At 45.4% G+C, this 14,795-nt stretch overlaps 1 protein-coding gene across 1 annotated transcript in view; it reads right to left on the reverse strand.

The window, feature by feature from the left end:
• The window catches only part of ABCA12 (ATP binding cassette subfamily A member 12), a 126,771-nt gene that overhangs the window by 65,358 nt on the left and 46,618 nt on the right, over positions 1-14,795 (reverse strand). The window contains exons 18-23 of the mRNA XM_065413187.1: positions 13,731-13,932; positions 11,976-12,115; positions 9,885-10,004; positions 8,073-8,163; positions 2,127-2,306; positions 326-641 (exon numbers count right to left, since the gene is read on the reverse strand). Coding sequence (XP_065269259.1) covers positions 326-641; positions 2,127-2,306; positions 8,073-8,163; positions 9,885-10,004; positions 11,976-12,115; positions 13,731-13,932 — 1,049 coding nt within the window. The remainder of the gene's footprint in view (positions 1-325; positions 642-2,126; positions 2,307-8,072; positions 8,164-9,884; positions 10,005-11,975; positions 12,116-13,730; positions 13,933-14,795) is intronic.

Below are 14,795 nucleotides of genomic sequence, written 5' to 3' on the forward strand. Positions count from 1 at the left end.
TGTTCTGCAAGTCATTATCGTTGATAAGAAGTAATGGGCTTAATCCGCAGCTAGGGAGATTTAGGTTAGATATTAGGAAAAAATTTCTAGCTATCAGGGTAGTTAAGCTCTGGAACAGGCTTCCAAGGAAGGCTGTGAAATCCCCATCACTGGATGATTTTACGAACGCTGTAGACAAACACCTCTCAGTGATGGCCTAGGTTTACTTGGTCCTGCATCAGTGCAAGGATATGGACTTGCTGACTTCCTGAGGTCCCGCCCAGCCCTACAGCTCTATGATTCTATGATTGTTTCGTTTTAAACAACTAAAAGCTCATGGACTTACATGTCCTTATTGTAGCAGGGGTAGGGAGTGGCCTGGACTTGAACAGCTATTTCCTCTGGACTCTTCCCAGTCTGCAACTCAATGATTGCTCTCTCGATACTGTCCTGGATATAGATAAAGGCTCGGCTGTAGATCTGGCTCTGCGAGGCTGAATTATGTGGGCCCACGGTCCAGATCCTCTCCCTGATCCTATTTGTCGTTTGGGAAATCCTGCTGCTCATTCGGATGGTGTAATTGACCAGTGGAGGAAGGGAGAGACTGCTGGGAGTTGCTCTCCTCTGTCTGCTACTGCTTGATGGTAGCTTGAAAATGACACCTTGAGAAAACAAAGTGAAGTTTATTTTTCAGTCAACAATGGTTGTAGTAGGATAGTGCCACGTATAAGTATCAAATCTGAACTTCTCATTTTTATAACCCTTTTGCATATTAAAACCCAACAGTCTTTTAACTAAAGAGCCTACTGCTGACAGAACAAGGAGTAATGGTCTCAAGTTGCAGTGGGGGAGGTTTAGGTTGGATATTAGGAAAAACTTTTTCACTAGGAAGGTGGTGAAGCACTAGAATGGGTTACCTAGGGAGGTGGTGGAATCTCCTTCCTTAGAGGTTTTTAAGATCAGGCTTGACAAAGCCCTGGCTCGGATGATTTAGTTGGGAATTAGTCCTGCTTTGAGCAGGGGGTTGGACTAGATGACCTCCTGAGGTCCCTTCCAACCCTGATATTCTGTGATTCTATGATTCTATGCTCAGGTGGATATGCAGTTTGTTGTCACTATCAAGCATGTCAAAGTAGAGTTAGCTGTTGTTGTTCACACTGTATTTATGCTGACATTTCCAAAATCGACTGGTGATTCTGGGTGCTGAGAACCCACCCTCTGAAAAGCAGACCCTTTTAAGTTGTTCCTACGTCAGCACTCCGTATTGGAGGTACCCCAAATCACTAGTCACTTTTGGAAAACCTTGGTCTTAGAGCTAACCCGACTAGAAAAACTATAAATATTCCATATACAGAGTATCAAATCTCATGTATGATAGATTTACAGGAAATCAGTTTTAATAACTACTGATACGTCACATTATTAAGATTAGTAACGTTTCTGTTGATAAGGGAGATGTTTTTAATGGTGACTGAATTATGGGATATTAAAAAAGTACAGTTTATGGGACTTTCAAGAAAGTCCTGAGCTCACATTCCGATACCTTTAAAAACTAAACCAAGGACACACATAAGATCCTTTCTTTTTCCCTACTTGATATGATAGCCAAAAGTTAATGGGCCAAATTCATCTGACTTTTATGAATGTAGTTCTCATCTGCCAATATACGTCTCCTACAATAATGGGCTATTTGGTTTCATTAAAGCATTTCAAGAACATTATGATCTGCTACAGAAAGGTGTGGTCTCTTCATAGTACTTGCTTTACATATCCCTTTTCCTCTACAGGCCTATCTGGAGGACAGCTCTCTATCCTGGAGATTCACCAAGGGTTCCCAAGGTGCTCAACAGAAGACCATACTGGCACCTTGCCAGGATACCAAGGGCTACCTACACCTAGTCTGCATGACAAGGAGCAGATTGTAGCCCACTCTCGTCTGTGATAAGGAGGCATGGCCATGCAATAGGTCATGGCTGAAGACTGCAGGCTGAGCATTGTTTGCTGGGACCTATTGTCTTCCTAATATAGAACTCTATGTATAGCACTTGACTCATGAACTGCACTTTGGCTACTGCACATGAGAGCAGGGTAAAAAGGGTTGATTCATTAATTACATGGGCATTTCTGTAACTGAACACGGCACTTACTTCCAAAAAGTTCGTTCCTCAAAAAAAGTTCTTTAGCTACCATTTCCAGCTCCTCTCTGTTTTTTGCCACCTGAATGCGATCAAACGACACACAGGAGGATACATTTACTGCCAGGGTAGATAATGTGTTCAGCTGATTGATGATGTCGGCGTTGTTCTGCAATTCCAACCTTATATCATCTAGGGGAGGGGGAAGGGAATGAAGCAAAAGAACCATCACTTCATTATGCCGTTAATGCTAATAACGATGGAAAAAACAATCACACTAAACATTAATCGTAAAATATTATTCTGCATTTATCAGGGCAATGAATGCATGTGGTTGACCCAATTTTTAGGTTAATCATTCTTAACACATTCATCCGTTTGTCTTTGGGAGAATGCCAACTATGGAATGTGACAGCCGTTTCAAACCAGAGGTTACTGCTAATCTGCTGGTTTTTTACACTGTGTATGATGTTCTCCATTCATTCCACGTCCAGTGATTTTCAGTGTAATCACCATGTCTGTTTTAGCTCAGTAGAGAAAGCAATCAATTTTATCCAAGCCCATCAAGTAAGAGGTAGGTCTGCCATGGTGCTGTGTGTATTAGACCTGTTAATGCAGACAATAAAGGTACTGCTGTCTTCTGGCTGTTGTACACGGTGACTACATAATGCAGTGTAACTAATGTGGAACAGCGGCCACGAGGATGATGGTTATGCTGCAGTTAGGACAGGTGATTGCACTCAATAGGTGACTATGTTCACAGATTTCATTCTACACAGCATGCTGATATGGGTTGCAATGAGCTAGACTCACACCTGATCTACATCATCTTCCACTGGCATAAACAAGGGCTGTGTTGGAGTCATTGTGGATTGTTCTTTGAAAACATCCACTCAATGTGCAGTGGTGGTCAAAAAAGCGAACAGAATGTTGGGAATCATTAAGAAAGGGATAGGAAATAAGACAGAAAATATCATTTTGCCTCTATATAAATCCATGTATGCCCACATCTTGAATACTGCGTGCTGATGTGGTCGCTCCATCTCAAAAAAGATATATTGAAATTGGAAAAGGTTCAAAAAAGGGCAACAAAAATGATTAAGGGTATGGAACGGCTTCCATATGAGGAGAGATTAGTAAGACTGGTACTTTTCAGCTTGAAAAAAGAGATGACTAAGGTAGGGGGGTGGAGATATGATAGAGGTCTATAAAATCATGACCGGTGTGGAGAAAGTAAATAAGGAAGTGTTATTTACTCCTTCTCATAACACAAGAACTAGCGGCCACCAAATAAAATTAATAAGCGGCGGGTTTAAAACTAACAAAAGGAAGAATTTTTTCACACAACGCACAGTCCACCTGTGGATTTCCTTGCCAGAGGATGTTGTGAAGGCCAAGACTATAACAGGGTTCAAAAAAGAGCTAGATAAGTTCATGGAGGATAGGTCCATCAATGGTTATTAGCCATGATGTGCAGGGATGGTGTCCCTAGCCTCTGTTTGTCAGAAGCTGAGAATGGGCAACAAGGGATGGATCACTTGATGATTACCTGTTCTGTTCATTCCCTCTGGGGCACCTGGCATTGGCCACTGTTGGAAGACAGGATGCTGGGCTAGATGGACCTTTGGTCTGACCCAGTATGGCCGTTCTTATGTTCTTAAAGTGGCTGCTACATTACTCCACTGAGGGAGTAGGGAGGCGGGGGGGTGGGAGTGGGGAGCCTGAGAGACCTGAAAACTTTAAAGCAAAACTCCAGTTCTGATATGAGTGAACTATTAAAACCACTTCCCATCAGACTTCCAATTCACTATTTGGATGGATAATTATGTCTGAACAGTGTCCTCTGGTGGCCAGAGGGGATTAATACAATTTACTGCAGAGATTCCCTTGCAATGTCTATTTGACTAACATTCAGGATCGGAGTCATTTAAACTAGGTCCTTTGATTTTTAAGACTATTTTTCATAGCTTTTGAGGCCGGAAGGGACTATTATTATAACGGAATGCTAAACTGTATTACACGGTTCAGCCATTAGGTGGCACTGTGTTCATTTAAAGCAGTGGTCCCCAACCTTTTTACGCACAAGATCACATTTTGAACTTAAAATCAACCCAGGATCTACCTTGCCCCTTCCCCAAGGCCCTGCCCCTTCCCACCTCGCTCACTCCATTCCCTCCTCCCTCTGTCGCTCGCTCTCCCCTATCCTCACTCACTTTCACCGGGCTGGGGGAGGGGGTTGGGGTGCTGGGGCTGAGGGGTTCAGAGTATGGGAGGGGGCTGCAGGCTGAGCCTGGGGCAGGGGGTTGGGGTGCAAGCTCAGGGAGGGAGTTAGGGTGCAGGCATCATGTGGTCACACTGCACCTAATCTCATAGAAGCCACTGGACATTTCATGAGTTTTACTTTTTATTAGTGTCATTTGCGGTTTATAAATCCAAAATCCTTTAGGGATGGTCACAAATCAGTGTCACATTCTCAACTGTGGGGTGTGCACTGGCTAAGGTTGGGGCAGGGGATTGGGTGGCAGGAGGGGTGAGGGGTGTGGGTTCTGGGGGGGAGTTTGGTGCAGAGGGGGCTCCAGGCTTGGGGTGCAGAGAAGGTGAGGAGCATGGGCTCTGGGGGGGGGGAGTTTGTTTGCAGGAGGGGGTTCCAGGCTTGGGGTGCAGAGAAGGTGAGGAGCGTGGGTTCTGGGGCGGAGTTTATTTGCAGGAGGGGGCTCCAGGCTTCGGGTGCAGGAGAAGGTGAGGAGCGTGGGTTCTGGGGGGGGGGAGTTTGGTGCAGAGGGGGTTCCAGGCTTGGGGTGCAGAGAAGGTGAGGAGCGTGGATTCTGGGGCGGAGTTTGTTTGCAGGAGGGAGTTCCAGGCTGGTGCAGAGTGTTGGGATGCAGGAGAGGGTGAGGGATGCAGGCTCTGGGAGGAAGTTTGGGTGCAGGAGAGGGCTCTGGGCTGGGGCAGGAGGTTGGGGTGTGGGAGAGGGTGCGGGGTCTGGGAGGGAGTTCTGGGTTGGGGGTGAGGGTCCAGAAGGGGGTGCGAGGTGCAGGCTCCAGCCGGGAGGTGCTTACCACAGGCGGCTCCCAGTTGGCAGCGCAGCAGAGCTCAGGCAGGCTGCCTGCCTGCTGTGGCCCCACGCCGCTCCCAGAAGCGACTGGCTGCTGGCACATCTCTGCGTGCGGCCCCTGGAGGAAGAGTGGCAGTGGGTCTCCGTGCGCTGCCCGCACCTGCAAGTGCCACCCCCGCAGCTCCCATTGGTCGCTGGGGCAGCGCACGGAGCCACCTCACCCCACCCCTTCCCCCAGGGGTCACAGAGACAAGCCAGCAGCCAGCAGCTTATGGGAGCAGCGTGGGGCCGTGGCAGGCAGGCAGCCTGCCTGAGCCCCTGCACTGCCGGACTTGTAGCGGCCCGGAGATCGCGATCGAATGGCTGAGGCTCCAGGACTGACCAGTCGATCACGATCGACGAGTTAGTGACCATTGATTTAAAGGAACCTCAGCCAGACCTGGCAGAGCATTAAAGGATCTTATGATGAACACGTTGGACGTGTATATGCAAGCTCTGGAGCCAGTCCATATCTGGTACTGGAACATGACAATTATCATCATCTAGTCTGACCTCCTGCATAGCCCAGGTCATAGAACCTCATCCAGTAAACCCTGCATCAAGCCCATAACTTCTGTTTGAGCCCTAGCTTATCTTTGAGAAAGACATCCAGTCTTGATTTAAAGACGTCAAGTGATGGAGAATCCATCATGTCCTTAGGCACGTTGTTCCAATGGTTAATTACCCTCACTGTTAAAAATTTGCACCCTATTTCTAATCTGAATTTGTCTAGCTTCAGCTTCCAATCATTGGCGCTTTTAATGCCTTTTTCTGATCAATTAAAGAGTCTTCTGGTATCAGAAGTCTCTTCCCCACATAGGTACTTGATGACCTTCTCATAAACAAACTAGGAGAATACAACCTAGATGGAGCTACTCTAAGGTGGGTGTGTAACTGGTTGGAAAACTGTTCCCAGAGAGGAGGTATCAGTGGTTCACAGTCCTGCTGGAAAGGCATCACGAGTGGGGTCCCACAGGGATCAGTTCTGAGTCCGGTTCTGTTCAAGATCTTCATCACTGATTTAGATAATGGCGTAAGAGAGTACACTTATAAAGTTTGTGGACGATACCAAGGCGGGAGGCGTTGCAAGTGCTTTGGAGGATAGAATTAAAATTAAAAATGATCTGGACAAACTGGAGAAACGGTCTGAAGTAAATAGGATGAAATTCATAAGCACAAATGCAAAGTACTCCATTTAGGAAGGAACAATCAATTGCACACATACAAAATGGGAAATGACTGCCTAGGAATGAGTACTGTGGATAGGGATCTGGGGGTCATAGTGGATCACAAGCTAAGTATGAATCAACAGTGTAACACTGTTGCAAAAAAAGTGAACGCTATTCTGGGATGTATCAGCAGGAGTGTTGTAAGCAAGACACGAGAAGTAATTATTCCGCTCTACTCCACGCCTCAGCTGGTGTATTGTGTCCAGATCTGGGTGAAACATTTCAGCACAGAAGTGGACAAATTGGAGAAAGTCCAGAGAAGAGCAACAAAAATGATTAAAGGTCTAGAAAACATGACCTATGAGGGAAGATTGAAAAAAATGGGTTTGTTTAGTCTGGAGAAGAGACCACTGAGGGGGGACATGATAACAGTTTTCAAGTATATAAAAGGTTGTTACAAGGAGGAGGGAGAAAAATTGTTCTTGTTCACTTCTGAGGATAGGACAAGAAGCAATTGCAGCAAGGGAGGGTTAGGTTGCATATTAGGAAAAATTTCCTCACTGTCAGGGTGGTTAAGCCCTGGAATAAATTATCTAGGGAGGTTGTGGAATCGCCATCCCTGGAGGTTTTTAACAACAGGTTAGACAAACACCTGCCAGGGATGGTGTTGTTTTTACATAGTCCTGCCTTGAGTGCCGGGGACTGGACTAGATGACTTCTCGAGGTCCCTTCCAGTCCTATACTTCTAGGGTTCTATGATTCCCCATTTATAATTATTTTTGAGATCTATTATTTAACCGGGTTTTAATCCATTTAATATGGAAAACAGTAATTTTGTAGAGTGTTAATTTTTTTTATCAGAATGTCATGCAGAATTAACTCAAATGACTTACAGAAATCTATTATCTTGACATAGTGACCTTTCTCGACCAAACTAGTGATCAGTTTATGATGAGATACATTTGTTTGACAAGCTCGTTTTTCATAAAACCACGTTGATTGGCATTAGTTATGCTACCATTCTTTAATTCTTTACTGATCATATCCCATATCAGCCTTTCTGAGATTTTTCCTGGGATCACTATCAGGCTAACTGACCTATAGTTATCTGCGTCATCCTGTTTACCTTTTAAAAAAATATTGGTATGACATTAGCTTCTTTAAAAAAAAAATACATAGTAACAGGTTACAATCCCACAGCTAAAAGACTGGCTTATGCATCTGATAATGTGTTTTGTGTTACACACTGGATGCCACATAAGACATATTTATGGAGAGGATGAGTGGCATTGGGCTAAGGTACAAGATTGGGACTCAGGAGACTGCACTTCAAGGCAAAATCCTGTGTGCCCTTGGCAAAATCATTTAATCTCTCTATGCCTCAGTTTCCCATCTGTAAAACAAGGATCATAATGCTCCCTTTCTCCCCCCATCTGTCTTATCCATTCATAATGTGGGCACTCAAACCACATTGCTCAGGACATATGCTGATATTTCAAGAGGGTGAAGGAGGAATCTTTCCAGCCCCACAAAGCATGAAGCATTGCAAATATACACTATGGATGAGTTTGATTGGCACTAAAGCATCAGCTACTGGCTAGCAGGAATCATTACACCAATGGGCTAAGGCAGTGCAGCAGTTGTGATGTTCCAAGCACTGTTATATAAATAGGAGGTGTATGAATAGCGACTTACCCAGTTCATTTATTTGGCTCAGCAGTTCGATAGCATCCAGCTTCACCATGAGTTTGATAAAAACTTGCACGAATGGATTCTGCAGGGTATCCTATCAAATGAGAGAGAGCGAGAGTGACATTCATCCCCTTTGGAGCCCCTCCATGTTTCTTACGCCCTTCTTGAGCCTCCTCTCTTCACTTGATTTCCGTTACGGTGAGAAAACTTTAGCCAATGACGGTGTCTTACAGCCCTCTAAGGGCCTGATCCAATGGAAAACACTCACATTGATGTCACCAGGCATCGGATTGGTTCTGGACAGTACTTAGGCCTGAATCCTTAGTGACACGGAGATGTTAAAGTATGTGCACATGTCATTTCTACCCACTTTTGGTGTATCTACGGTTTTGGAGCCTGTAGGAGCAAGCGTCCCAGCCCGGGTCAGCAGGCTGGGGTTGGTGAGGTTTGCCCTAGTGCTCTAAAAATAGCTGTACAGCCAATGCTTTGATGTTGTGGCTTGGGATCTCCAACCCACCCTCTCCCTAGGCTTAGAGCCCAAGGTCCAGCCCTGTCTATAGAACATTCGCATGAGCCGTGCTAGACTGAGTCTGACGACCCTCCTGGGAGGCTCGTGCCCGCGGGCTCCAAAACGCTGTGCAGACCTACCCCATAAGGGCACCGTACGCGGTCAGAGCACAGCGCACAGGGGCCTGAGTGTAAATGAGCCTCAGGCCTTCAGGTTTTAGTTTACCTAAATCTCTAATAGCTCATTCCACAAATGAGTCCGCTCAGTGGAGAATGTTTCACCTCTGACTCTCCCGTGCGCCGTCCTGGATTTTCCAGGAGTCTAGCTATGCCATGTACGCTGTGGTGATTTTCCCCCACCGGGACCAGTTAATAATGACTCTGTGTTCCCCAGGTATCATTTCTATAACAGGCTGTGTTCTGTTTCTTAACCAAAAAGAAGCCAGTCATTGCTGCTAAGGCCTCAAAGTAACTTGAGCATGGAGAGTGAGTAGAAAGAGGAGGCATTACAGCTTTCCAGGTTTGAGCAGTGACTTGTTCCTCATGGAGAGAGTCTGAAGTTTTACCTTGATATTTAAATATTTTTCCTGGTTGAGCTACAAAGGCAGAATGGCATCTGTTCATCCCCTAGGCTCTCAGGCACTTTTCTAATGAGGAGAACTAGGTATTATCCAAGCTTTTCTGCTTCCTGAGGAGAACCACTTCTTTGGTATCTCAGGCTGGGATGGGCCTTGTAATGAGTCACCCAGCCAGGGCCGCCCAGAGTATTCAGGGGTCCTGGGGCAAAGCGGGGGAGCTGCGGCGCTTGTACTCACCCAGCGGTGGTCCGGGTCTTCGGCGGCATTTCGGCGGCGGGGGGCCCTTCAGTCGCTCCACGTCTTCGGCAGCACTGAAGGGCTCCCCATCGCCGAAGACCTGGACCGCTGCCGGGCCAGGGCTCGCGGGGCCCCTGTGGGGCCCAGGGCAAATTGCCCCATTTGCCGCCCCCCCCCCCCCCGAGGCGGCCCTGCACCCAGCTTTGATTGCTATTTCAAGCAGAAGGCAATTGCATTTACAAGCCTAAGAGAATTCTCCCCTTTGTATAGCCAACCATCTCTCCTCAGTGTGTTGGAAGTTTTAGAGGACGTATTGTAAGCATTTCAGAAGGAGGGTTTAGCTCTGAAAAGGTGCCCCTTTAAAATCTCTTGGTGCTTGTATTGTTGGTGGATGTTAATGGAACTATAACAATTTATATCAGATAGGATCTGCCCCCAGCCTTTTGTTTACTTGAGCGACAAAGGGACCCTGTTAGCTGTGAGATGATAATACCTTGACAACTGGAATTGTTTGGTTTAACGTAGTCAGTGAATTCATGATCAATGGTGACTTGTCCAGCCATTCCTGGGACTTTTGCATTAGATCAGCCATTTGCTTCAGGGTTGCATTAGACTTAAAAAACAAATAAAAACAAACACATAAAATAAATCCATTTGACCTGTTTACGAAAAAGCTAAATTCATATTTCCATGATGCTTGAACATGACATTGAACACGTTTTTCCTTCTTTAGGCCCCGATTCAGCAGTCCATCCCTATTCTGCTGAGTGCTTAAGCACATGCTTAACTTTAACATGTCTTTAACTTCAATACATGCTTCTGTCACATGTAGGTGCTTAACGTCTAGCCTATGTTTCAGTGCTTTGCTAAACAGGGCTGGACTTCAGCACCTGCTTAAATGCTTTGCCTGATTGGGGCCTTAAGTATTATGACTAAGGTCTGGTCTAAACATCAGACCTATATCAGTATAACTACGTCACTCAGAGATCTGAAAAGTCCACACTCCTGAACGACGTAGTTTATACCAACCTAACCCCCTGCATAGACAGTCCTATGTTGGCGGGAGAAGCTTACAGCATTTTAAGAGTAGACTTGCTCTATGACTAAGAATAAAAGTCCAGTTCTGTTAATCAAGAATCAACCATTTTCCTCCCTCAAAACTTTAGAAGCTACTAAAGGTTATTGACCTCAGCTCCTAGTAAGCACAGAGCAGTAATTTGGTGCAGTCACAAAACTCTCTATGTTTTCCTGTTGGGTTATACAGCGCTTTGCTGTGATGAAGGACCTAAGTCAGTCCTGATGAAGGGAGAGCAACTGCCACTGACATTAATGGAAGATATTCCTTTGCTTATGCCAGGACTGATTTGGGTCTAAGGCCTTTTGCAGAGAAATCCTTCCAAACCCTGTAATGCCCCTTACATTTCCAGTGCTGCTTGGATGTTTCATGCAAATGAAACTATTTGCCTGCCACATTCACAAAGTGGTAGATTTCAAATTGTCGCTGCCTCTTTAACAATCTTCTTTTTCAATGGACCTGTAGACCATAGGAATCACCAGACTGTATGAGACCTGGGGTCCGCCCAGTCCCACATTCTGTCTCTGACTGTGGCCAGCATCAACTGCTTCAGATTAAGGGGCAAGAAACCCCATGCAGTAGATAGTTATGGGATAACCTGAGCACAGGGAAATATTTTTCCTACCCCCATTCATTAGAGGTTGGTTTATGCCTTGAAGAGTGAGTGTCTACATCACTTCCAAAACTCGTGGGGTTAAATCCTGGCCCAATGGAAGTTATGTCATTGATTTCAATGGACACAGGGTTTCACCGTTGTTGTTTTTTACATTCTTTCTGTTATAATTCTGGATATTCTTGTTATCTGTCTAAATGTCCAGTCCCTTTTGTAATCTTGCTAAGCTCTTGGCCTCAGTGACAGCTTGTCTCGAAGAGCCCCAGAGGCTGTGCATTGCGTGAAATCATGCATCCCTTTCCTCAGTTTAAATTTGCTGCCTTTCACTTTCATTTGTATTTTCGTTTCTTGGAGATCGGGATTCTCTCTGCAGTGCCTTCCCACAAACAGAAATACAAAGCTACGGGGCACTGGAAACAAGTTCCGAAGGATTTGCAGGCTTATCTAACCTCATTATTTTTAGGGATGACCCAATCAGCGATGGGTCCAAAGCAAACCCCCAGCTCTGAATACTCGCAAAATTATGATCCAGCTTCCGTAATTCCAACTGGTCCCAACCAACACCCCACAGTCAGTACCTCACTCCCATTTTGAATTTAAATGCATTAAACAATTCTTTGCTGATGACTGATCTACATTCTTCTTTCATCTCAGAGCATCTTAGAAGCCTTAGATTACTCCCAGTTTGAGACCACATCAGCTATGTTCTATAGTAATGCGTCAAGATTCAGTTTTCTCCCAGGGGGTTATCAACCAAGTCTAATACTTCCAGTGCAGGCAGAAAGCAGAATTCTGCTGCTCCTCCAAAAAACCACCCTGCACTGGAGACCCAACAAGAAGCCCTGTCATTGGGATTTGCTTGACCAGAGCTCCTCTTAGTATTCACAACATCATACCTTTTCCATGATTGCTCGAGTTTCTGGGGTGTCTGGTGTATACAGAATCTTCCCAAACAGCATAGGTTTGAGGAAAGACCATATTAAAGCTCCAGTAGAGGTACTAACCAAATCCAGATAAAATGATAAGCAGAATGGCGCTGCAAGGCAAAAAAACAAATAGCACAAATAGAGTAGATGCACAAAAGTTCCCACGAGTATTTTTGTTGCTGTGTCCGATTAATGTCTGCATAACCCTCTCTGCACTGACTGATGTAATACCTCTTGACAGAACGAATCCACCCCAAGGTCTCCTGTTGCTGAAATCAAGACAAGATTCTCATTGTTCTAGCAGAGCCTTTTCTGCTTTAAGGTTAAATGGAGTTTTGTGAACTAGGAGGAGCTAATAATGTCAGTGCAGCTGGAAAAACGACACATCAGGATAAAAGCACTGACCTGTCAAGTCCTAAAACCAGACCACAGCGGGAATTGGGAGATGAGGAAGCATTAAGCCGCTGCCCTACTCCTCTCAGAAGCCTGCGTTTTCCTTTTTAAGCTTTACGAAAATAAGTCACCCATAAGCATAGTGAGCCAGATCCTCAGCGGGTGTAAATCAGCACAGCTCCACTGAACAGAGCTATGCAGATTTGCACCAATTGAGGGTTTGGCCCAGAACAGCTTGAGTGCTGGATCTAATCAGAAATGCTTGGGTCAGCTCCAAAATGTTTCTGTCCCCAGTGTTCAAAGCAAATGTACAGCTCTTTTTTGTTACATAAAATGGAAGAGACAGATGCCTAGGGGAGAAAGACCTATGTCGAGAAAAGGGACTTCATGAGTTCCCATAGAGCTGTGGAAGGCAGCTGTGTCCCCCCAGCCACATCGACTCCCACCTGGCCTCTGGAGCCCGATTCCCACAGATGGGCTACTGCAAGTTTGGGGGGAAGAGAGGGACAATGCCATGAAGGCTGCATTCCCCACTTCTCCACCAGGATCTGCCAGCTCCGAGTCGTCTCCACTTGTGGAAGCGGCAGGGATACCCTGACCCAAGCTGTCATATAATACAGCATCTTGCACAAAACAACACATCACCTTCCACACAAACTGCTACATCCGGAAACATTAAAGTTCCATCAATCAATCAGTCAGTGCTCCACAAAGAACTGATACAATAACCAGCTGGTGGAAGTCGGCATAACACCGTTGATTTCAATGCAGCTTTGCCACTTTAAACCAGCTGAGGATTTGGTCTGATGCGTTTGTGTGCCGCTAAACCTGTAGGGGCTAGAGCTGTTCAAAACTTTTTTTTTTTAAATTGCAAAAAATGTCAAGATTTTTTTCCGATTGTTTCTCAAGGTTAGAAATGAACCCATGAAAAGAACATTTGCTTTACCAAAACCCAGAGTTTTCAATAACCAAAAAATTGTCACCCCATTAAGATAATGGCATCAGAAAGATGTAAGGAAAAAAGTAATGAACAATTTTTAAAATGTCAACATAGTTTTCAACAAAATTTTCATTTAAAATGAAAGCAATTGTTCAAATGTCTGAAAAATTTCAACCAGCTCGGGGGGGAGGGGGAAGATTCTCATTATGAATCAGGGAAGCTCCATTGAAGTTAACGGAGTTACACCAGTTTATAATTAGTGCAAAAGAGAACAGAATCTAGCCCACGCAATTTTTTTAACTGACCCTTCTATTTAAGTCTAACTATATTCTCTGAGAAAACAAATAGTTTCAGTGTTTTCTCTTGTGGCGCGTCTTTTGCAGCAAACTCACTGGGATCCTGGGGAATGCCATATTTCCTCATTATTTTCTGTACATTTTCATCCTGGGTAGAAGAACTAGGTCTTTTTGGATCTCCAAAATCAGGCAGCAAAGATTCAAAAAACAAGGGTGTGATTTCCTCATTGCAGAGAGCTTTCGAAATGGACTTAAACGATCCATGAGTTACTGTTATGTTGGTTGTTTTAAACAATGCCTATGGGACAAAAAACAAAAGCAAACAAAAACACCTGCATGTTTAAAGCGCCTTATTTCAGTGGGAGAAGTAAACCACATTTATGCCGGCTTTTGGATAAGAGTTTATCTGTGTACAAAACAAGGGACTTTACTTGGAAAACCTGAAACTATCTGGCTTGGTCCTTTGCATGCTTATTTATAAATATGAATGAAAAGCATCAATATTGAAGGATAATTTGTGCTGATATGTGATAGCAGTTGGCAAATTTAGATAAAGGTGTTGAGAATCCAATCATGAGACATGCTGGATGTCTCCTGTAAGGTGCAGAGCATCCTCAACTCTCATTGATTTCAAGGTGATTTATTCCCTGGAGTATGTAGAGCAAGATTTACTCCCATCATGCAAACGATGCATAATGACAGGACAAGAGATGAGCTGCAGAAGGATGGTACCCAGCCCTAGGGATAGCGTAAGGTACCATGACCAGCCAGTTGGCTGATAAGTGTAATCATCATGGTAAGTGTGATGATCGCCTGAGCCAAAGCTCACTGAAGTTGATGGGAGACTTTCCATTGACTTCTGTTGGCTTTGGATCAGGCCCATGGGCAGCCGGTGAACCCCCACTTTGGAGAGGCTAGCCCGCCGGACCTGCCTCTTCTGCCCAAGGCCATGCCTCCCCGCATGCCGGAGCCCCAACCCCCCCCCATTAAAAGGAGAAGACCTGAGGGCCCCCTGCGACCAGAGGAGCTCCTGCCCGCCCACCCCAGCCACATCGGGCCGAGCCGCCGCCCACCCTGAGGAGGAGGGACGCGGCGAGCAGCGGGGATCTGGGGTGTGGAATGGAGGAAGCAGCGGGGGTCTCGGGGAAGGAGCCCATATCA

The sequence above is a fragment of the Emys orbicularis genome, chromosome 11 (assembly GCF_028017835.1).
Source record: "Emys orbicularis isolate rEmyOrb1 chromosome 11, rEmyOrb1.hap1, whole genome shotgun sequence".
NCBI lineage: Eukaryota > Metazoa > Chordata > Testudines > Emydidae > Emys > Emys orbicularis.